The 24692-nt window shown below is 35.5% G+C and overlaps 1 protein-coding gene across 1 annotated transcript in view; it reads left to right on the forward strand.

Moving 5' to 3' along the window:
- The window catches only part of RGS7BP (regulator of G protein signaling 7 binding protein), a 43364-nt gene that overhangs the window by 14738 nt on the left and 3934 nt on the right, over positions 1-24692 (forward strand). The window contains exon 3 of the mRNA XM_015812648.1: positions 24389-24441. Coding sequence (XP_015668134.1) covers positions 24389-24441 — 53 coding nt within the window. The remainder of the gene's footprint in view (positions 1-24388; positions 24442-24692) is intronic.

Genomic DNA, 24692 nt, shown 5'->3' on the forward strand with positions numbered 1-24692 from the left:
TGTGTCATTTTGTAATCATGGTTAAATCAACCTAAGTGTAAAGCCACTAAGTAAAAAAGCAAAAACCTTGCTTTAAAGAAAACGCAATCTCAAATTCAAATATACATGCCCTCCCTTTACTCCATTATGCCTCTGGTTTATACTGACTTTCCTTTTTTATCTTTTTAAAATTTTAATATTAAATCACATTGTTAACATGTATATCTTTTTTCCTGTTGAGGTAATATAATACAATTTTCCACTTTCCAATGGGAGCTATACAACAAAATTTGTCCTCTAGTTAATTTAAGTTTACAGCAAGGCAGATTAGGGTGAAACCCTAACCCTGTTGACAGGTAAACTTACTTCAAAAGTGAAAAAAATTTCCATGGAAAGTCATAGAGAAGGTGCAAGCAGAGACAAGATAATCATCTTTCCAGTATGTTTTTATCTGGATTTCTGCACTGAGCAGAGACTTGGATTGCCTAGATCAGTGTTTTTCAACCTTAATAAGTTTAAGATGTGTGAACTTCCATTGCCAGAACTCCCCCACCAACCAATTCTGGGAGTGGAAGTCCAGACATCTTAAATTTGTCAAGGTTGAGAAACTCTGTGATTCTGCTGGCATGCTGGGGGAAACCTGAGGTTTTAGTACAAAGTAACGCTTTGAAAATTAAAGTGTCTAGACAGAAACAAGGAAGGAGCCACAGAATATTCAAAAACAGGTGGGAATGATTCTCATGTGTTCATGGAATTTTTGAAGATGGATAACATGCCACTTGCAAAACTGACAGGCTTTCAAGATTTTGTTATCCTACTATACAACAATAAAGGTCATTCCTAGAATTCTGCTGCTTTTATTTCTTGAGCTTGGCTATACCCAGAACACATAGAGGTAAACCAGATTTGCCTGGCATTCAAAAGAGACCATAAAAAAGCTAAAAGGGAAACAAAAAGATAGAATATCTCCTCATTAGCAATCAAGCATCCAGATAAGCAGAAATTAACACCAGGAGCAGCGGCAGACAAATAAGCAGTAAACAATACCCTAATCGAAGAACTATCAACTCAGACAAATAAGCAATAAACAACAGCCTAATCATGGAACTACCAAGAAGAAAACATCACCCTTACCAAGACTGACAGAGCAAGCTACTGTATATAAACAGAGAGTAAGTCCCACTCTCCTTTAGCACTTAAGAGGGTTACCTAGTTGCGTAATGAAATGTCTGCAAGAAACTAACCAAGCTTAGAGAGCACAGAGCTTGGCTATCTCAAAGGTCTAGCACTGCCTCAAAAACTTTTTGGGTGCAGTGCCTCACTTTACTGAATTTTAAAAGAGAGGTATTTGCTAACAGAATCTAAGCATCCAAGTCTCCATTAACATTTAACTTTGCCACAAGTTACGATGAGCCCTTGCTAATCATGAAGGTGGTTGACTTTTTAAAAAAAACCCAGCAAAGTTGTACAAGACAAACCATTTAAGAACAAATAAGCTGAAAAGCATTCTTGAAGTTCCTTTATAGAGGCATGCAGCTTCTGAGAAATAGCAGCACAGAAATACTTTTACCAGCTAAATAAATAAATCTTACTGGTTGTAGTATACTGTAGGTGTGCATATATTTCAGCCCATGGATTCCAGGCCCTGCAACAGAAAAATGTGAATAATTTTAATAATTAAGGTACTAGAAACCAGGAGACTGAGTTCTGGTCCCGCCTTCAGCATTAAAGCCTGCTGGGTGACTTTATGCCAGCCACACTCTTTCAGCCCAACTGTTTCACAGGGTTGTTGTGGGGGGAAAAGAGGAGAAGGAAGGAGGATTATGTATGTCTGCCACCTGGAGTTACTTTTAAAATAATAAAGTCACTTTGGACTAGTGGTTAAAGCATCAGGCTAAAAAGCAATAGACTGTGAATTCTGCCTTAGCCATGACAGCCAGCTGTGTGACTTTTGGCCAGTCATGCTCTCAGCCCAAACGCACAGCATTGTTGTTCTGGGTAAAATAGGAGGAAAGTGTGTTGGATATGTTTGCCACTTTGAGTTATTTGTAAAAATAATAAAGATGGGATTCAAATATGTGAACAACCGGTTCTCTGTGTGGATGCTGCTTCCGGAAGTCCATTCTGGGCCTGGGCAACAAAAAATTAGCTACCGGTTCTACCGAACTGGTGTGAACTGGCTGATTCCCACCACTGAGTGGGATGTAATAAACAAACAACAGCTGTAACCATCTTACAGGAATATATGCCTATACCAGTTTTGTGATTGTTATGTTCAATATTATGATAAAACAAGTTTTATTTATAGACTAAACATGAACTATAAACACAGGTAAACTCTATTCATGGCAGAACTCTCATATGTATCATAACTCTTCAGCTGTACCAGATAATATATTACCAAGAAGTTTATTCTGTAAAGACTAAATTGAGTTTCCTAGTCTAATTACTAGGCAGAAATTAGTATAACAATACAGTTGAATTGTGTTATCTTAGCACAACCATGTCGTTAAATCATGGCCTGTTTTGTATGTGATGGGGAATCAGGGTTTCCATGCTATGGATGAACTTTATTATGCTTTGAGCATTCTTTACTTCTCCAGCACCATCCCCATTGTCCTCATAAGAAGGTATCTGAAACAAAGGCTGTCTGATTTAAATAAACAATTATTTTTATGTTTGAACTGCTAGAGTCCAATTTCTTTTGTGAGAATAAGACGCGATTGATCCATTATTTGGGAGCTTGACCTCCACTGAAAATATAATTTAAGCAACCACACTTTCTAGAATTGGATGGAACAAAGCAATCTGTGTGAACAAAACAGAAGCTTTTGATTCTTTGGAACTTAGAAAACATTAGGAGATTAGGGGAAATATGTGGGACCTTGAAGTTTTCTGTGGTTCAATCACATAAGAGGAACCTTGGTTTCTCATTTTCCATTAATCTGGAAAGGACATGATAATTTCGCATTTTATCATATATTAATTTAAATCACTATTATTTCACATGAGTGTCTAGTACTTAAACAATGCCAGTCGTTTGAAAACTTGATAAATGTAGTCTTTCTCTGTTTCTATTCTATTAAAATGCATTAATAATTGTATACACCCAGTAGTATTAGTAATACTACAAAAACATATTTAAATCTGTGGAGGAAAGATACAATTAAACCCAAGTGGTAATTTTTTATAATCACTGCTGTTTCCATACTAGATAAGCTAAGTTGTCAAATTTATGATATCCCTGAAGAGGTAAGTAGGCTGGATTAATTCAATAACATTAAATAGGGTGTGAATATATAAGAACGAGATACAGTCCCAAATTCACAGGTATTCACTATTTTGTAAAAAGTTGCCTAAGTGCTAATTGAAGATGTTGAGTAATGAAATTTCAAAATTAATGAAATACAAACTAATGCATATATTGTATCTGGTTACTGAAGAAATAATGCATTTAAATGTGTATTTTGGAATGAAATATAATTTTTTGGGAAATTTAATATCAACTGTATTATAATTTAGTCTTTCCCAACCTGGAATTTTCCATCTGTGTCAAACCAGAACTTCCATTACTTACAACAAGATAACCAGTAGCTAAGGATAATAAAGGGAGCCTAGTTGGGTAAAGTTGCCTTAAAAATGAGTCATCATCCAAGAACCATTTTAAGCATGAACAAGATCATCTCCTCCCATCAAAAATAACAAAAGTAGAAGGCACTCATTAATTAGAGCACATTTGAAATGCCTTTATGAACTTGCATTTAATCATTGCCCAATCTCTGGCTGCCTAAGGGAAGGACTGGAAGATAGAAGTACAACAGAGAATTGCATGCATTTATTGACTCTTCCTTTCTCTGTGTACAGGGACACACGATTTGTGATCCAATAAGCTGAATATATTCACTAGTTATTTTTGATGGGTTGTTGCATATATGACATCAGCCCTTACATGTTCTCCCCAAATGGTTGGCAGTAATAATCATATTTTTGAAAAGATAATTGTAAAGCTTCAGTGATAAGTAGAATTTGAGTTGATGGAAATACTTCATATAAAACAAACTTTGAAATTCTCTACCTTTTTTTGGTGAGATGGCTGTCAAATTGGATACCCTTGCAGGGTGGGTTTTAAATAGATTTGTGAAAAATCAGGGTATCAGTGGCTAGTAATTACAATAACTACATGCTGTTTCCAGGATCAGATAGAAAGTTGGCTGAGGAATCTGAGCAAAAAGGTGTTGCTGTGTTTATATTTTGCTTATGATTTGGTGTACCTGTGGATCTGGCTTTTGTTGAAATTGAAATGTTAGATTAAGTAGATATTTGATCTGAACAAGCAAGTTCTTTGGCTTCTGATTAAAAAGTCTGCATTGTGATATAAGTTGACATTATGAGAAGAAAGATTTCTAAAGATTTCTTTAGCTAAGGAATGAATTGTTAACAACTTGATAAAACGAAGAGTGTAAAGAACGCATGATTAAATTGTAAAATGCCATAAAGCAATTGCTTTTAATTATTCCTTATGTCAGTGATTGAAGAGTAGATTTTCTATATCACAAAGAGCTTGAAACTCAGACTTGCTTAATATTAAATCCAATATTAATTCCCTTCTAAGAATAGAACTGAATTTGAAAATATTCTGTTTGATAACTAATGGGTTATCAAGTTAACATAAACCTAGAAATAATTGCTTGTAATTGTAAATGGCATTCTGAGAGGAGACACGTTTTGCAAATAATAGCCTTCTAATGCAGAAACCAGCAGTATACTGAATAGCTGGTACTGTTCATTGTGATCCTAAATAAATTCCTTATTGTTGTCCTATGTTGTTTAGGACCAATAGGAGTTGAAATTCACATCTATAAGGTGACTCACCTTGTGCTAATGGATTAACTTGGATTAACAACTGCTAACTTCTTCATCTTGGAACTCTCCATCTGTTGTAATTTTATAATGTTGTTTTATATTTTTAAAACTTTTTAACTTTAAATTATTCTATTTTAATGCTTAATTTTATTGATTAAATTGTACACTGCCCAGAGCTCCTCTCTAAGGGAGATGAGTGGTTAAGAAGTCTAAAATATAAGTAAATGAATAAATAAATAAAAAGAATTTCAGCTACATCATTATTTCCTATATTTAATCTCTTATTGTTCCCTAATGGGGATACTTCCATATAAAATATGTATAAATTGACTATAAATGTGAATGTACTTTGCATTCACAATTATGATCAATTGCAACATCAGCAGAAAATAGCAAGTGTGATTATCTCTTTTGGCAATATGTAATTTATACTGTCTTTCTTGGGGGTTTTTTGGTGTTGTTTTTTTTTTGCATTAATGAGAAAGAAAAAAGGAGAGAGAGATTGCAAATATTTATTTTCAGTTAGGAAGATGGCTGCAGATAGAGATATGTTAAGTAATGCATATCTGCTATAAACTTCGGTCATAATTCAGTTTTGGTATTGTACTTTGTGCTACCCTCAAGCAAAGACAAGAAGGTATTCTCAAAGGCCAGCTCTGTTTACAGCTGTGGGTTGGAAACTTGTCAGCCGCCAGAGTGGTTATTAGCTCATCATGAACTAACTCATCATGAACTTTAGTTGTTTTTATTTGTTAATAGACTAAGATAGCCTTCTCTAACCTGGTAGTCTCCAGATATCTTGAATTTCAATCCCCATAATTAGGAATTAAAGTTCAGAACATATAAAGGTAGCTGTTTAGTTCCAATTGTGGAAACCTGTGCTATAACAGCAGTTGCCTTGAGTTTTAAGATACTGTTTCTTGCAATATACTGTGACAGTGGAATAACTATAGTACATGCAGCATTTCTCAGTAAATAGAAATTAAGTGGATTGGTTTCATTCACCGCCTGAGCATCTCAGAAGCACCTGCCTAATTTGGAGTAATAGAGCACTTGACTCCTGTCCATGTATTGTGATTTTTATTTATTTTGGATTTTTGAACATATGCTACTTTAGATTTGAAAAACACTTACGTCCAATTATGACTAAGTTGGACTGCTGTAATGCACTCTGTTTATGGATGTCTTGGAACCTGCAGTTGGCCAAGAATTTAATAATTAAAAACTGGTTGCTTACAAAGCCATAATTAAGTCAACCTTTCCTGTTACTTGAAGAGCAACACGGAACTTTGGGTAGAAAAATACAGGTGGGACTGTAACCCACTTTTCAGGAGTGTCTTGAGGCTTTAAGGACAAAGGTTACTATAAACAAAACTGGAAGGGGTGTTTGGCCTTCAGGCTGGACTTTTTTGCACTCTGTTCTAAGAAATGATAAAATACCCCCCTTTTTTTAAATGTCCCAATTATGATGTAGACCTATTGGTAGAAATTATGCGGAACATCTTCATAGCTGAAACTAAATTGTAGAATCTTTTTCTTCTTGCTTGGCGGCCTTTCCGACAAAACCTTTTTTTAGATAAGTAAATGTTATCCAACATTTGCTTTGAAGTCTGTTTATTACAGAAGTTTATTTTTTATTGTTTGCAATTTTCTTTCTTTTTTATTTTTTTTAATTGCTACAATTAAGGGGCAAGATTTTCTCCAGCTCATACAGTTCCGTTATATTAATTGTATTGTTCTAAAAATCAAGGCATTTGAATCTGCTTGATCCTGTACCATAATTTAGATTAAATCTGTTGTGTTTTCATTTCTGCTAACCTGTTAGAATTACGGTAAAGTAACATACAAGAGAGTCACTAATGGTATTTCTGCACTGTAACTTTCTCCTGTGTGTAAATTGGCAAGTGTTGGCCCCTTGAGGTAGACCATGTCAAACACAGAGATTCCAAGAATGCTACTTATTGTAGCAGTGTCTATTTAAAGAACCTTGGAAGCCTGTCCATAATATTTACTGCCTCTTTTGAAGGACAGCAAAGTCCAGGAAAAGCCAGTTTCTTTCTCCCGCTGTCTATTTTCCCAGGACTGAGTAACTGTTTCTACTCTCCCATCCCCCTCTCAAGGCCAAAGCTAAATTCATTTTCAGCTGGAGATGAAAGTGGTTTAAGAAATCCCTTTGCGGATTTCATTTCCAGCGTTCACTTTGGTTACCGGGATGGCTTGAAGTTCTGTTGGAATGTGTTCACCCTGGCCCCCAAGTAGTGGATGCTCTGCTTCTTGACACTACCTGGATTGGAAAAGAAAAGTCAAGACAGATCCATCATTGCACTGTTCCATCAGTGAATGTGGGAAAAGAAAGGTTTTTTTTACAGTCCATCAATAAAGACCGATGTGCAGTGATGGTGAGGAGGGCACTTACTACTAGAAGCCACAGTAGTCAATTGGAGCTAAGTAGTTACTTACAAAATAACTGACAGGATTGGACAGGATAAGAAAGCAAGACCAAAAAACAAGGGCAAGGTTGTAATAAGGAATTTATAACTAGGGGTGCGACAAGATTGATGTCATGTATTTTTCCTCTCCAGAAATGAAGAGTGACTCGTGACCTAAACAGAGGCCCTTTGATTGAGGTTGATAACTCTATAGGTTTTGCAGCTTATCCTGTAGTGGAAGAATCTCTTCCAGCATTAGAAAAGACCCTAAGGCTTGTAAAATGAATTTACCTTGTTGAGTCTCAAACTGACAAATGGAAAGAAAAATGTCTTTATTTTTTGCTTGCTTTTCTTTGGATTATACTCTGAAAATGACACATTCGTTAATCTGACACAACAAGATTTTAAAAAGGAGTCTAAATTGAAAGCATTGTGCTCTGGCTGCACTCCACTTTCCATTTGTTCAACTGTAAATCTATTGAAATTAATGGGAGTGCTTCAGAATAAGTGGTTTTTGGTTGATAGCCCAGATCATTTAAGGCTTTTTTTTTTAACAGCAACAATCCATTTTTCATCTTCAGTCATTAAGCATTGGTAATGTTTCCACATTGTACATTAAGCTCATGAACAAAATTATTATGACAAATGTTATAAGTTTTAGATCCAGAAAGTAAGAAACATACCTATCAAGATGTTCACCATAGGTATGAATATGATACATGTATAATCATGAAATTCATATATCTTATTTTTATCCTACCCTGAACTAAAGTCAATATCTAAAAAATGGCCAGATTGTTCCCAAATACTCGAATTAGATCCAACAATTGCAACAATTGCCTATTTTCTTTGCATTTAAGATTTCACTGCATCTGTTAGCATTCCTGTAGAAGACACTGGAAATTAGTTACTTCTGTTAGTAATCTATCCAGTATTGCACCTGGAATAAACTCTAGAAATTAATAAATTAGGTGTCACAGACTGGTTGATAATTTCTAGTGTATTTTTCCGAGTTTGTTTTCCTTTATTTTTTTTAAAAAACATATTCCATTATAAGAAGCTTGCAATTAATGACAAAAACAGAAAAAAGGATACACATTTACTGCATTTTTTTCCTTTTAACATCACATGTGTTTGCTTTTCAGGGAATCCTCTGAACCATTGTCTGTTTTGTCTGTTTTCATCCAGATTATAAAGTATTTAATATTATGGGAGTAAAATGTTACGGGACAATAATATAAACACTAATATTTCTCAGTGAAAAATAACAGTTTATTTCTACATTGTTGCTCTGTGGTTGGAGCATAATGATAATATTTTAGGTCACATCTTCAAACAAGAAGTGGTGACATCTGAAGGGCTTGGCTAGCTAAGGCCAGAACGGCATTTTTGAGTGGCTCAGAATGGACTTTTGACCTATAGGACTTGGTTTGTTTTTCCCTTTTCATATGGGAGATTTTAATAGGCTCATTTAGAATACCTGACATGAAATGATGGGGAAAGGCTACTTTGAGAGAGCTGTGTATTTAAAAAGGCAAATGCAAAAAGCTGCCTCTCAGCACATGCTTAGCTCAGCACCTGTTTTCAAAACCGTATGTGTACCTTTCACATAAACGTCTCACACGCCAATCTCTTCCTGTCCCAGACCTCCAGCTTTTTAGATTTCAGCAGCCTGATTTAGGGGGAAAACAAGACTTCTTAGTTTTGCCTTTGCTAAACTTTGAAAATGTGCTTATGTACTGAAGCTCACTCAGAGAACTTCATGTACCTGCATGTCTCTAAAATGTGGACCAAAAATTTCATTTGCATTGCGTTAATGACCTTCAGTTGAAAGTAAATGTGGAAACAGTTCATTCAATACTGAAGGCTTGAAAATATGTTGTAGAGCACCGTTTAACTGTTAACAATTTAAAGTATTATGGGTTTTTTTTATGTCAGTGTCCCAAACTTAAACATTTTGAGAGGAAACTCCTGGTTCGTTTTAGGGGAAGTGTCATGAGGCATCTACGATAGGATGTGCCTTTTTGGGTAATGTTCAAGGGGATTCACCATTGTTTCAATTTATAAAGACATCTCATAAAATAGGACACACAAAATCATAGTTTTATATTCTGTACACTAGTATATTCTTTATGCATTCTTGCTCCTAGTAGAACACAAATCATGTGCTGTGTTATTGTAAACAAAGCTGTGATTTTAACAAGATGAAGAAATAGAAAAATCTCCTAGAAAGCCTGTTCATTCCATTTGTGTTAATTGAAATGAACTGGCCATCCTAACCCTGTCTGCTTTTCCCCTCTATTATATGCTGTTGTTAAGATGATGTATATAATTTTAAGAGTGTGATTGTGATTTGAAACCCCCTTTAGCACTTCATTTTTTTTATCCAGTTGCTCCATACTCAGCATTCTTTAAGCTATTTGTTTTGGGGACCTTAAAAGACTACAGAAATTTATTGGCTTAGCAAGCCCTGAGGGATCATACTTGTTCAGTACTGACAGAACAGCAGGCTGAACTCTTAAATTCTGTTTAACCTTCTCTTCCTTTACTGTACATAGTTCTTTCCCTTTGCTCTGCTGTTTTTATTTTAAACAACTTTTCTGCTTGAACAAAATTTCTCAGCAAGCAAATGAATGGGTTAGAGTTCAGATGGTCAGTTTCTGTTTAGTGATGTGCACAGATTGGTTGAAGAAAAAAAAACATTTGGGTTAGCAGAATAAATAAGTTTACCTTTTTTTGTGGGCCACAAAAGATTTGTTATTCCTGACTTTATGTTTGCCCTTATGGAAATTATGGTTGCTACAATCCCCATAGAAGAATATTTTCCTGAAATGAGGAACAAAGGTAAGAGAACCATAAAATACATATGTAATTCAATGTGTAATTCGATTACAGTACTAGAAATTACGAAACAAAATGTATGGACACATCTACAAAGTCACTAGGAATTGACTAAAAGTGATGTCATGATATTGATTTTGAAAATTGTTTGTGAGACGGGAGGGAGGGAGGGAGGAAGGAAGGAAGGAAGGAAGGAAAGGACTTTGCTGTTCTACCCAGGGAATCTCACAGGAGACATGCTGGCAAAAAGCATCAAAGCCCAACACCTTGCCTTCTCTGACACTGCCTTCCTCTCCTTGCTCCCTTTCCCCTGGTTTTCAGAAGCATTGCTGAATATCTCTGAGGTTCCCATTAAGCAAAACTAGTGGATCAACAAGATTGATTCAGATTGATCAGTGGCAATATGCAGGAGCAGAGTATGCTATAATTTCTGATGCAATTCAGAATTGGCCAAAGTTCTTTTCCCCAGTATAATCTATTTCTTCCACTCCCTCTCTTTCAGGGCATTTTTCTTGGTTCATAAGGCAGGCTACAAATTCAGTAAGTTTAGATTTCTAAGGGCGCCCAGAAGTGAATCAGTTGAATCACCGTAGAGTTTAAATAATAAATAAGTGGGTTTATCAACATAATCACAGTAGATTTATTTTTTTTAAAATTAGGCTGCATCTCAGTAAAAGATTGAAGCTAACAATCAGATGGTAGATGTGACCCCAGCTTGTCCACATTACTAGCTATGCATGCAGGTTCCTGCTGCCTCTGATAGACTAGGATATCTGTATCCTTTTCTCAAATATGAATGCAGAAATGAATGTTTCTCTTATTCTGTATTAATGGACAATATGAAAAGAGAGTTTACAAGAAGTGAGTAGAGATTTAATGTAATTTTCTTCAGGAGTTAAGTGAAATTTATAAATTGTCTTCAGACTTGTGTGTTACTGAAATAAAGGTAGGTTTATTAGGGTTTTTTAAATTTGGAAGTATTATCAAGAGTATTGAATATATTTATTATTTAACACCTTGGTGTTTCTAAACAACGGCATCCCAGATGCTTATTTTCATGACAGTTAATAACTGTATCCTAAATTCCAGCAAAATCAAGGAAGAATCGTGTAGGCAGCTTGTTGTGCGTTTTCTACATAGCAATTCTAAATGCCAAAAAGAACAGATTTTTTTTTTCTCTTAGGAAGTTATGCAGCTAGAGCGAGGGAAATGTATGAATTTGCTTTTTTTTTTTTACATTAGTAGATCTCATATCTTAAAAGCAGCACAAGTCACATGCAGATATTTATCTTTTTTTCAGTTCCTACTCATTTACTTTATGTCAGCCCCTCCCCCCCAAGAACAAAGAAAGGAAGATGGAGTTACTTCTGAGTAGTTTCCTTTGTTGTTCCTCACCTATAGATCGAAATCTTACCAAACTAAAACAACTATTTGCATGATTATAGACATTCTCTGAGAGTTGCTAGGGTGGAGCTGTTTTTAACCTTCTTCCCCCTGACCAAACATTCCATACTTTGCTTCCTCTTTGGCCTCTGGAACGCAGCCCCTCCCTCCTGGGAATCCAGACTACGTTCTATCCCTGTTCATGAAGAATTCACATGGATTCATTTATCATTTTAGGAGTTCAAACTGCTCATTGGCATCTGCAGGAGGACCTTTTGTAGCCACTAAGTTAAATAAATAAATAAATCTTTAAAATACTATATAGTGAATGAAACATCCAGGTTGTCAAGGGAACTGTTTGTGTTTAAAGGGAATACAGTCAGGGAACCAAAAGGTGTCAAATGTTTTTGCATCATACTCCCCAAAGGAATCTAAAAATATAGTTCATGTTAATCTTAACACTCTAATTATATCATGTTAATATACTAAACATATGTACCAAACATATTCCATTTTCCTTTTTAGGAAAAAAAGAAATACAAGAAAAATGACTGTTCTTTTTTATATATACTGCTCACAAAAATAAAGGGAACATTTTACCATGGAACTGAAGGGGTTTGCGTTCCCTTTGTTTTTGTGAGCAGTATATATATATATATATACATATATATAAAAAAGATGCAAGATTCCTAGAAATTTGTATTGGAAACCAAATCAAAACAGAGAATTTATCCAGATTGCTTCTCTTTCTTGCCTGTCCATACAAAAAGAAGTAAAATGATGATGTTGATGAACAGCCAATATCACCAGTTCACTGTTGCAAATCAGGTTTAGATTTGCTTTCCAAAGTTGTGTCCTATCTTGGCCATCCCTGTGCACAAAAGGGTTCATGTTTATTAATGCCTTAATAAACTCCAATTATTGATGATATATCCAAGCCATTCACGTGTTTCATTTTCTTCCCAGAGGGACTAAAAGAATTTCTTTCAGCCTAGTTCCAAAAATTCTGGAAATCTTGTATCTGTAAATGACCACACTATATCACATTTAATCACGTACCATTTTATTTCTATATTTCCCTAATGGAATTCTATTTTAGGCATTTTTTCTCTTCGAGGAAATTAGTTTTGAGGGATGGGGAAGTTCCCCAGTTCCTTTCTGGCACTGGTTCCTACCCAAGATTGTTGAGGAAACAGAATAGGGAATTAGATGCCATAATAATTTTTTATGGGAATAGCCCTAAAAGTAATGAGCACATTTTGCTAGAGAAAAACTACTTTCCAGTGTTCCGTCATAATTATATTTTCTAATGCTGTGTCATAAAGCACTGTGTAATATATTATAACTTAAGAAGAACATTTTAATAGGCTGGTGATAACCCTACTTTATTTTCCACAGAGACCTTCCTGTCCCTGTTCATTCCTTTCTCTTGTATTAATTTAAATTGTAAATCACTGTTGGCTGGATACACCCTTGCAAAACTAATGGTTAGTGTTAGAGCTCCCTCTGTGGGGACTAAATTAAGAACTTTAAAAGCTAGTTAGTTGCTAATCTATGTAATTTAAAATTCTTCAGTAGTTGGTTGTCCACTCAAAGGATACAACCTAGGAAGTGAGTCGCACCTGTTTTTGACACTTTTTTGTCACTGATCTTAAACAAATCACTGCAGTCATTAAATGAATTATCTTAAACAAAAATGGCTTCTCCCATTGACTTTGCTTTTCAGAAGCTTGCTGGGAAGGTTGCAAATGGTGATCACATGACCATGAGATACTGCAAACTTTGTAAATACATCCTAGTTGCCAAGCGCTCGAATTCTGATCATGTGGCTATGGGCTGCTACAATGGCTGTTACTTTGAGGACCTAACATAAATCACTTTTTAGTGTCATCGTAACTTCAAATAGTCGCTAAAGGAATAGTCATAAATTGAGGACTACCTGATTCATATTTTCATGAGTAGATCCAAAGGTGAAGTCATGGCAAGGCTGAAGCCACGAGAAACAAGATCAGTGTTCAACGAGGAAACAAGGCTTGTGGTGTGAAAGTGAAAGGCTAATAGTAAAACTGTCCACCCTCCAGTTTTGTATGGAATTTGTGCATCAGACACAGAAGGCACTTAGGCCGGGCCAGCATTCCAATAAGCCTCCCAGATATTAGAAGGAAACCAGGAAACCATGTGGAAAGGTGGAGGACGGTGGCATACAAGTCCAAGCTTGTGAAGAACAACTCATTCTCCTGAGTTTCAGAATGAATTCCAGAGCCCGAAGAAGAATATTTCACAGGTTCTGCCAAGGAAAGGATTTTTTCTTCTCCCTGAGAAAAAAACAAATTTGGCATTCATAGTTGATAAATGTGTACACTGTGTATCCCACTAAACCACTCCTATTTTAAAATGAACTCACATATTCAAATTACTATTATCAGCTGTTAAGTTGTTTGTCAGCGCTTGTTATATTTTGGCTTTCAGTTTCCTTGATTAAAAAAATCTTTTTTTTTAATTTAACAGAAAATGCTTTCATTCATAGGATAATTATCTTTTCAAAGTGTCCACTTGGGTATACAGCAAGCTACTGTATACAAAAGCATATTTTCCCTTATTTAATCAGTACATAAAACATAACCAAATGGAGTCCTTCCAATGTCTCAGGCGGTTTTTTTTCCCCCTTTACTTGCTTCCTGCTAATTGGACGTGCAGTAGATGGTCCAAAGGCCTTTTCCTTGCAAGGCATGTATTCTGCTTCTGGGAATCTGTATAACTTCTTCCTAGAATTCATGGGATGAAATACAGCATTGAAATTCTTACACTGGGATTTTCCACTCCATTCTATCCCTTGCAGACCTACACATTAGATTTTGAAGACATTAAGAAAAAATTGTGAGGCCTGTGAGCTAGTAACTTTAATAAATACATTTATAACCTTGTCTGAACACCTCATTAAGTATAATCTAATTGATAGCATCCTTATTTTTTTTCACTTCAGCTTTAGGACTTTGTCCAAGCTACGTTTCTTTTAATATTCCAGAATAAGAGGGCTTCCTTGTTCTTTCCAAAATATATGTCAAATTTTACTATACATAGGCAGTTGGTGTGCAGAAACTCAACCTTGCATTCTGTGACAATAGCTTCAAAGATTCAACTAGATAAATTGCAGGAAAGTAACACCAAAGGTACCTATTCCATTTTACATAATGATTATGTTTGGCTGGAGAACCACTGTTTTCTATTTTGTCAGCTTCTGTCCTTATAATAGATTGGAGTCATTTAAGATAGAAAAATCTCTTACAAAAAATGGCAATAATACTAACTCAGAAATAATATTTTGAAATTGCAAGTATTGATTATTCCTCTTTTTTGGGAAAATTATTGCATTGAGATGTCATATTCTGTGCTATTAATTTTATTTCTATTTGTGTAAATCTGTAGAGTCACCCATTTATCAAAGATAACCCTGAGCAATGTACTATAAAAATAATAACATGATTCATAAAATCTGTATTCAAAATAATGCCTATAATACAAGCCGGGGTCAAAAAAACCCATTGCCCTTCAAATTACTGTGACAAAACAATTAGAAGATGGGACTGATTAATATCTCCCAGCCCAAATGCTGGTGGGAAGATTCAGATCTGTAATGCCTTGTGAAAGGCCAATGAAGTCAGGGCCATCTGGCTCTCTGGGGTAATGTTGATCTATGTGGCAGGCATAGCAACAGAGCTTTGAGAAATAGTGGGTCATGCTTGTAATTTGGCCTAATGAAATGTTTATTTAATGTTTTGGTTAAAAATAAATATGGCTACAATCCAGAACCCTGTACACATGGCTATTTTCCCATCATTCACATGGAGTATTTCCCACATGAATAAAGAAGGAAAATGTCCTATGCTCAAAGAATTATATTCTGTATCAAGTTTTTTTGAGTAGAAGTCAGTAGATTATTTTTTTCCTTCATAATCTCTCAAAATGTGAAATGTCGTTCACTGTTAAAGATTTTGGTTCACATATAACACTAAGGCATTATTTGATCTGATTTAGGCTTAGTGAGATATGCAAATCAGGGCATTGTTCAACAACTAGGATTTTAAAATGGCTTAGTATTGCATAGTACAGGTGATCCTTGATTAAGGACCATTCATTCAGTGACCATTGGAAATTGCAACTGCGCTGAAATAGTGGTACTTCCAATCGGTCCTCATGCCTGGTTTGCAAATATAAGGTTGCAGTGTCCTACAGTCGCAGTATCACCATTTGCAAAGTCAGCGGGTAAGCCAGCAGGAGGTGACAAATGGCGACCATGTGACATTATGTTTAACAATGTTGCATAATTTTAACGATAGCAACCAGAAATGCTGGAACTGCCATTACTAAATCTTTTCCAAAACCTGGCAAATGGAAATGCAAGCTTCATTTTAGGTAAGAGAATTTTATTTCTAATTCCATATGACGTCTTTAAAATTTACATTAAGAACTGATTTAAGCCAACGTAAACTGTGAAATCTTTTTTAAAATTTAGATCACTATTCTTTTAGCATAGAAATGTATAAATCCTTAAAGATGTATAGTTCTTTTGATCAAATATATTACCATTCTGGCTCAAATATATTCATTTATTTTTTAAAATTATCTGCAATATAGCATTATACCTGACCATCACTATATATAATCCTAATTCTAACTGAAAAATACTTTCAGAAACACGTTTTGCAATTAACTTATGGCTTGTGAAAAAGACAACAATTCTATATTAGTTATTAGGTTCAAATAAAATTAAACAGTGTGATTTACTGAAAATTGAAACAAAGTTGTGCACTGAGCCTTAGTAGGACTTACTATGGAATGTACTGAGAAGTTGTACTACACCTCTACCTATGAGGTTAATTATTCATTGGGTTATGCAATTCTTTTGGAGTCATTGACTTTCATGATAACAATCAGAAATTGTTTCCTCAATTGAACTTCCAATCTTGGCTTGTTCTATCCAGACAAATAAGGCAGGGAGGAATTGGTAACCTTCTAGATGCCCCTACAATTAAATGTTTTTTTTGTTTAGGCATTGTGGAAAGGAGAATCATTGGTTGGCAATGATAACATTTTCTATTTGTTTTATACACACACACATATATATATATATATCTATTGCAGGCCAGAAGATGGTGAAATTCATCCTGAAATCTGTAGACTATATATCCAGTTGCAGTGTTGCTTAGAAATGTACACAACAGAGATGCTGAAATCCATATGCCTTCTTGGATCACTTCAACATCATCGGAAAGGTAGGAAGGTAACATATGATAAATCCTTTAGATATTGTTTCATTCAGTTCAGCTGTCATTGGCTTACTGTGAAATAGGACCTTCATCTATTAATCTCTAGTCAGTCTGCCCATAGATAATTACAGAGCCTTTGTAACTCAGCCCAGACCTTTGTAGCCATTCCACTGCAATTGAAATTTCTTATATCTTTAGGCAGTATAAATAAAGAGTCTGATGCAGATTTACAAAACAATATAGATGTTGATTTGTCGCTTTCAAAAAAATTATTCTGGCTACAGATCACTATGAACTATTTATTTTAAGTAAATAGTCTAAAAGCATTGTTTTAAAGTATAGGATCAGTATCTATACATTTATTTAAAAATGAGTATTTTTCTAATTGTTCCCTTAAAATTTAAAGCAATATAAATGTGGTCCATCCCGTCCTCTTTCCCCCCACCCTCAACCTTTTTATCTCTTCTTATTTCTTCCATAGGCCAAAATAAAACCACTGTTATTTGGAATCACGGGTCCCACATTTCAAAATAGCACAAAATCAGCATAACATTAAACCTGCACTAGCTTTCCTTCATAGCTCGTTCTTTGGTTCAGCAATCTAAATATGTCTCTCATGGATTCTCTAGAATACGGGTGTCAAACTCATCACGCGATGTGTTGCAACGTATCACGACTTTTTTCGCATTCCTGGAACTGAAGTGGCTGCAGTCTCCGCATGATACAACTGGCCCATGGACCGGCAGCTCGATTTATAATATTGTTTCTAGCCAAAATATCTCTCAATTGCATTTGTACTTAATATCCATTTATTCAATCAATAACCTGTTTTTCTCGCTTTAAAATTTTTTTAATTTCCCATCAATGTTCAAAATATCTCTATTGCTTATAATTTTCTCATAATAAATTATATTTGGGTAACCAAAAGCTTCCCTTATTCAAACCCTTTTAGAATTTTCATATTCCCCATCTCATAACAAAGTATAATATTCTAGTTACAAATCCTATCCTTCTAATTATAATATTTTTATTTCTAACAGTTATCTAGTTTCTTAGCCATATTCAAACATCTGTTTAGTAGTATAATATCCCATCCAGTAGATCAAAACTTCTATTTTCTTCAATTTTACTCTAGCTTTCTTCCTTTACCAAATAACTTTCCAAGTCAGTACATTAAATCATCAAGTAGTTCTTCCTCTGTTTTTGTATATAGTATTTGGAATGAGGAAAAGAATTTGAAGTGTTTCTGGAAGAACACTCAACCCATTTATATTCATTAAACAGCCTCCATCCTTCAGTTTTTCTTTTCATTACTAGTTTGTCAATATTCAGCATTTCTCCTAACAGCTTTATCATCCATTCGATCAGCTCTTTTTCCTTATCCTCAAATGTGTTCAGAGATCTTGACAAGTACGATGTCTTTTCCATTTTGGTGTTATCACTGCATCTTCTAATTTTTCATTTGTCTGTATCTGTCTGTTAAATCCTTCCTTTAGGTCCTCCATCTTTGGATCCGTTTCGTCTAATTTTCCTTCTGTTTTCTGGGTTGTTAGTTCTTTCTTTGCAGTCATTGTCTGAATTTGTAAGTTTAGGTTAGAAAATTGTCCTTTTATCTCGTTTGCGTTATTTTTAGTCTCATCCTGAAATAAAACAATTGTCTCTTGGATTGATTTCAACATGGAAAAAAATTCTTTCTGAGATTCATTAAAATTTTCAAGCTGGGAGCTTTGGAGACAGGTGTTGAAGATGAGTTTTTACCATTTAAGGCTGAGTATAGAACTCATTTTGTTTTTACATGTAGTCTTTATAGCCCAATAGGGTCCCCAACCCAGATAAGCAGCCCAAGAGTTTTTGTTTTTCTCTTTTCCCAGCTGCAGTCTGCAAAAGTGAAAGTATCCAGGAACAACAAAGAGTTTTATCTGAGTCTAGGCTTCAAGTAAAGTTTCCCTTAAGCATAATAAATTGTAGTGCCCTAATTCTCCACTAGATGTCATTGACACTGTCTTCCAGCTTTCCAAATCCAAGCTTATTTTGCAAACTTTCAAATATTTTTTCTAAAAAAAAGTCTCAAAGATACTTTTAGTCTCCAAATTTCAAAGCTATAGATCTGTATTAGTTCCAAATTGATCTTGTAGTTTCCTCTGTTTTTCCCCAAAACAATTAATTCACCGCTTTTCTTTTCCTGAGGGAGCGGGGCAATAACTTCCCTCTCTCATTGGGGAGGATTCTTTGCTTTGGGCATTCTTTTCTCCAGGAATGTAGTGTTAGGGCCATAAAAAGAGGATAAAGTCTCACCCAGTTCCATCCACGTTGCTCAGAAATTGCTAGTTAGTGCTTGTCTTCAGTTGTCAGCAGCTTCTGACTGGCCACACGAATGTAGCCAGTCGTTCCCCCGCCGGTTTGGAGGGCTTCCTCAGATCCAGCAGGAGGGCCGCCACCCCTCCACAATCAACTATGGTCCCCTCCTTCGTCACCTCTTCAGGGCGACTTTTGACCCTTTTTAGGGTCCCCAGCGGGGCAAAATCGAATGTGGAAGACAGAGCCCCGTCTTCCTATGCCCGTCATACCGCAACGTCAAACCAGAAGGCTGTTATCATTGCATTATTAACTGGCACATAAAAGGCATCACAGTTGACTTAACATATAGCAACTATTTGCAACTGCATCTTTCATGGTTAGCTCTGAATATTCTTTTATTTCCTGGCACTGACGGTTCTGAGTCTGTGATATACAGTCAAGTTGCATTACTACACAATTTTCTGGGAGATGTCTACCAAATAATTTTTCACCTGACTGCACTCGTTTTCCTTATGGATATGTTCCCAAGAATGTGTAATTATGAATATATGTAGCATCATCAGGTCTCTGCCCCCCTAAACTCAGGAAGACAAGCTTTCAACTTAAGCAAGCTGCGCAGTTGAATGCTTTGCTGACTTTTCTTGCCTTGTGGATACAAAACAATTTTGCAAAATCAAAGCTTAAGGCTCCCTGTTGCTTTTTATGTCTTTTGTAAAGTTCAGCTTGCTACCTAGGTCCACTTTCTTCCTTCAGGGAGTTAATCTACAGAAATAAAATCAACCTCCTTGTATGGGGGCAGTAAACATATTGAAACTAAAATAGCTCTTTTGCAGAAAGACATTGAGCTGTTTTTAATCCAGATGTGCCCTTCTCTTGCAAGCACGATGCCTTACTCCTACACACTAATTGAACAGAAGCCAAACCTTAGGAACTTGACTCTGCATGGCTTGCTCTGGGGATATTCTTATGGGGGAGAGAGGAGGCAAGGAGTACTTTTAAAAGCACTCCTATGCTGCTCAGAAATAGCACATCCCTCTTCTGTTTTTGTAAATTCATATTTGTAGCCAGAATTAAGAAAGTAAAAAAAAATTATCCACATTCCTGTTATTATTTATAAAGTACTTTTCTATAAGAATGTCACACTTTTAACACATAAATGCTTTTAATTTTTTAAAGTTCTCTCACAATGTTCATTCACTCCCCTATGCACTTCTTTCTTAAATACTATAGAACTCTAATTCCAGTAATTCCTGCTATGTGGCATGAATTAGGATATACCATATGGCTTGTCTGCTTATTTCAACTATTAACTTGCTAACAAACCAGGTGCTAATATCACAAAGCTAATGTGAGCAGCTTTACCTGGAGGATATTGTGCAAATAGCTCACTGTAGAACTGTGAAAGTTCCACCACTGTGGTACTTGCACAGCATCATTTTGTCAAATAAAAGAAATGCAGAATTGTAGTATTTATGTTCCTTGCAGGAACATAAATTAAAGGACTCTTGACCAAAGACTCTCCAGATTCTGCTTGACTCATTTAGTGGTGAGGAATTCATCTGTTTTCTGAGTATATCTATACATTCTGTCATACTTCTCTGCTACTAAGAAGTCACTTGGAAAGTACTTTTTGGTAGTTAAATGCATCATTGTGTACCCCTGTTTATTGTTACAGAATGTGTCTTGGTCTTCTGTTTAAAATCAGATAATAATAAATATACCTAATACCTCCATTGTCCTTCTAAGGATTGATGTCTAGTTTCTTGATCATTCTTATTGCTATCAATATGACAGGCTGAACTGGACACAGTAGTTAAAATGAGCCCTTCCCAATTCAAAAGAAATTAAAATGTGTTATTCATTATTCTTGTTTTATGTATTATTAGTTCTCTCTAACCATCCAGAATACACTAGAATTGAGGCAGTGATGAATTTTATACATGCATACTAGTAATTTCACTTCATTGGAAATTAAATTTGTTGATCTGTTGATTTATCTTCTGATTATAATAACTATTATTCCAAGGCCTTTTTCACAAGGACTTCTACTAAACCATTTATATTTACACATTTAACTTCTCTTTCTTAAGTGAAAAAATTTGCATTTGCCTCATTTGAATTTCTAACGTGTGGAAAATTTATTTTTTGTTCGCTTCATTAACTTTTGGCCTAGAAGAAATCATGCTATTTATATTATAAGTATATACACTTCATATTACTCCATTATGATTATTTACTGATTTATTTCATTTATATAGCTGCCCATCTTACATATGTTAATTAATCCACATCTTTAGTAATTTGCCTGCTTTGAATATTTTTCCAACAATTTTCTGATACTTGTGTGCAGGCACACAGACAAACCTGCAGAGTCTAAAATGCTTTGGAGCAAATTTCTTTCCATTTGTCTAATCAGTGTTTCTCAATCTTGGCAACTTTAAGACTTGTGGATTTCGGCTCCCAGAATTCTCCTGCCAGCAGTTTATCAACTGACCAAAGTTGATAAACACTGGTCTAAGTGATCACTCAGAACAGATGCTTATGCAACTTATGCCCTCATACTGATTTTTAATTATTTCACCCTCTAAGGCAGGCTTCTCAAACTCGCAATGTCACGTGACGTTGCGCGACGTATCACGACTTTTTCCCCATTGCCGGCAATGGGGTGGGCGCGGTTTCAGTGTGATGTATCCGGCCCGCGGGCCAGCAGTTTGACATGCCTGCTGTAAGGCTACTCTTCCACATGTACTTTAAAAAAGACAAACAAGGGAGGAAATGTGATGACTGAGGCTAACAATGAAAAAAAGAAGCACAGTCCCCTGGAGAACTTGGGTATCTATTTAGCACAGCTTTTGCTGTGATGAATGTTGGGAATTTCTATCTGTTCACAGGTGCCACTTCAGAGCCACTTCATAACCATTTTGTCCTGAACAAGGTGGAACAACTGCCTGGAGGCAGTCAAGTATTTGTAAGGGGGAAATTGCTGACAGACAGTTGAATGTTTTTTGTACTCCTTGTAGTATGCCCCTGGCATTGATACTGACTGAAAGGAGTCATTATTTGCAATGTCCTTCAAATTCAAGCAGATTTGAAGAGTTGATTGAAATAGAAGGAATCCTGAGCAAGAGAGCCTTCTGAATTACTTAGAGAAGGCATTTCTTTCTTTTGGTCTTTCTTTTGAAGCTGAAGGAAGTAGCCTGTTACTTCTGTTTTACCTTCTTGACTCGAATTATTTCTGTTAACAGGAGTGAGCTAGCTCACGTGTTAGACCAATTCTTTCCAAAGTAGGGCATTTTGCTTAAATGGGTTCCTTAAAAAAAAAAGTCAGTGTGCTACATACCTTGGGAAATATCAATCATGCAAAGAAGAAAAGGAAAGTGTGGTTTCCATTGGGGAAAATGGTATGTGCATCATGATGAATTTTTGCCATAGTGCTTCTCCTGTGGAAATTCGAAATGATTTAAACAAGGCATAGTCAAGGTAACTTGGAAAAAAAGTCAATACTACACTGCTACAATAAAAGCTGCTTCAGAAATCAAAAACTATGATGTTTGTTCCCTATGTTATGTATTTAATATTCTTCTTAGAAAAGTACATGAATGCTTACTTTATTTATACACTACTGGATTTTTAAAAAATGTCAGCATAAAACATAAAAACAATAAAAATGTAAAAGCCAATAAAAACAGAGGCAGCCATAAAAGTGATAAGTAAAATGATGGCCATTCATTCCTCAAAGGAAAAATTCTGTCTTCTACAGTTTCTGGAAGGCCAACAATTAGGGAAATGAGAGCACTTCACAATATGGTGGGTGCAACAGAAAAATATTGCCTATGAGCCTAATCATTTTTGTTAAGGGCTTATTTTTACAGTTTTATTTCCAGGCTGCTGTTCTGCATAACTGTAATAAACTAATGACTTCTAGTAACTTACTCTTGGCATGATACAGAAATGGTTTGCCAAGCATCCAAGGAATGGATTGGTTGAACAGTATGTTTTGATTTCCTCACTCTTATTATAAAATGTGCAAGTGCTGCATAAACAGAATCTTAAGTACATGAAGGAACTTAAGATATAATGAAATTGCTTTAAATTGACTAACCTGCTGTCACAGAGACAGATTTGGCTCCAGGATGTCATAAGATCTTGGGTTCTCAAAAAATAATCAGACAGCATCCAAAAACCTTATGATTTTTCTCCTTTTTATTTATAATGTATGCTAGATAAGAAGGGTTTCCTTCAGCAATGCCAATGTCTTTTGAGTCAAGCAGCCTTTAAGCTAAGTCGTTTAAATTATCATCTCTCCTGCCTTCCTGCAGCTTTACAGTAAATCAGCAGGGAGTAAAACTGTGACTTACGTTCAAGCATTTGAAAGTTAATTATCTTGCCAATGGCAACATGAAACTTCCATTTCTGGCACAGTCTATCTTGTTATGTATGTAACCATTTGTACAACTCCTCTCCCTTAGAGTTAAGTAAGGGCATTAATTATTCTTAGCTTAATTATTCTTAGAGTTTGCAGCCTTTGATTCTTTAGCCTTCAGCCAGACTGACTGCAGAAAGAAGACAGGTCCCTAGCTTCGTCCCTGGTCCTATTTGTAGCCTTTAGGCTACTCTGGAACAGCAGTCCTTTCCTGGGCTGTTCTAGACCTCTTCGGTGGTTTTGGGTCTGCTCTGAAACAAGCAAAACATCAGCAGGTCCATAGCTGTCTAAGCCACATAGTTTATCAGCCATTTCTTCTTTTTGTTTTAAATGAAAGTTTTATTAAGTTATAATAGCATAAAGTACAGTTAAAATAAAGATTAAAAAAGATGAGCATGAAAACCTTGCACAGACATATAACTCTTGCATTTAAAATCATCTATTTAAAAAATTGCTCCAAAACAATAAAATAATAAAAAGCATGAGAAAGAAAGACAGATTATTTCAGTATGAATCTGATTTGTTCTGGAAACTGCTCTGGAAACGGAAGCTAAAATGGGATTTGTTTTAGAAGATTGTACAAAAATTGTTCAAAAACGGTCCTTAAGAAAGAAGCATTTCATTTCTGTTTTTTTATATTTAGAAGCTATTTCACTCACTTTTTTTCTTGCTAACTTTAGTGCGCATTGCATATAATTATTTACTTTTCTGTTTCTTGCTGCTTGTATATCCCAGGCTACTACACAGCTTTCCTTCCACACATAGCCCCATCACTTCTTTTTTTAACAGAAGGAGAATAAAGTAAGAAAACTGCAAACCCTGCAAATTTGCATTATTTATGCAGCCAGCATTATTCAATTTGTCATACTGTCAGACATGTAGTGGAATGTAGTCTGGAGCTACAGGAGGGAGGGGCACTTTCCCAGAGGGCAACACGACAGGGAGCTTAGAATCTCTGGTAAGGAGGAAGAGAACAAGAAGAGAGCCTCTCTAGCAATTCACAGAGTATATCTATAGTTATAGCAGATAATTGCTTTAGTCTGACAAGATTCTATTTGTAGGTAAACAAAAGTAATTACTCAGAAGTAGCTCCACATGTTGTTCTTGATTGTTTGGGCCTGACAAATGTTGATTTGTTTATTTAGTTTATTTGCATCTCCGAAATTAAGTAGACGTTTTCAAGTTGGCAGGTGAAAGGATTAGTGGAAA

This window comes from Protobothrops mucrosquamatus, unplaced genomic scaffold (genome assembly GCF_001527695.2).
Source record: "Protobothrops mucrosquamatus isolate PMUCROS unplaced genomic scaffold, P.Mucros_1.0 scaffold104, whole genome shotgun sequence".
In the NCBI taxonomy this organism is placed as follows: Eukaryota; Metazoa; Chordata; class Lepidosauria; order Squamata; family Viperidae; genus Protobothrops; species Protobothrops mucrosquamatus.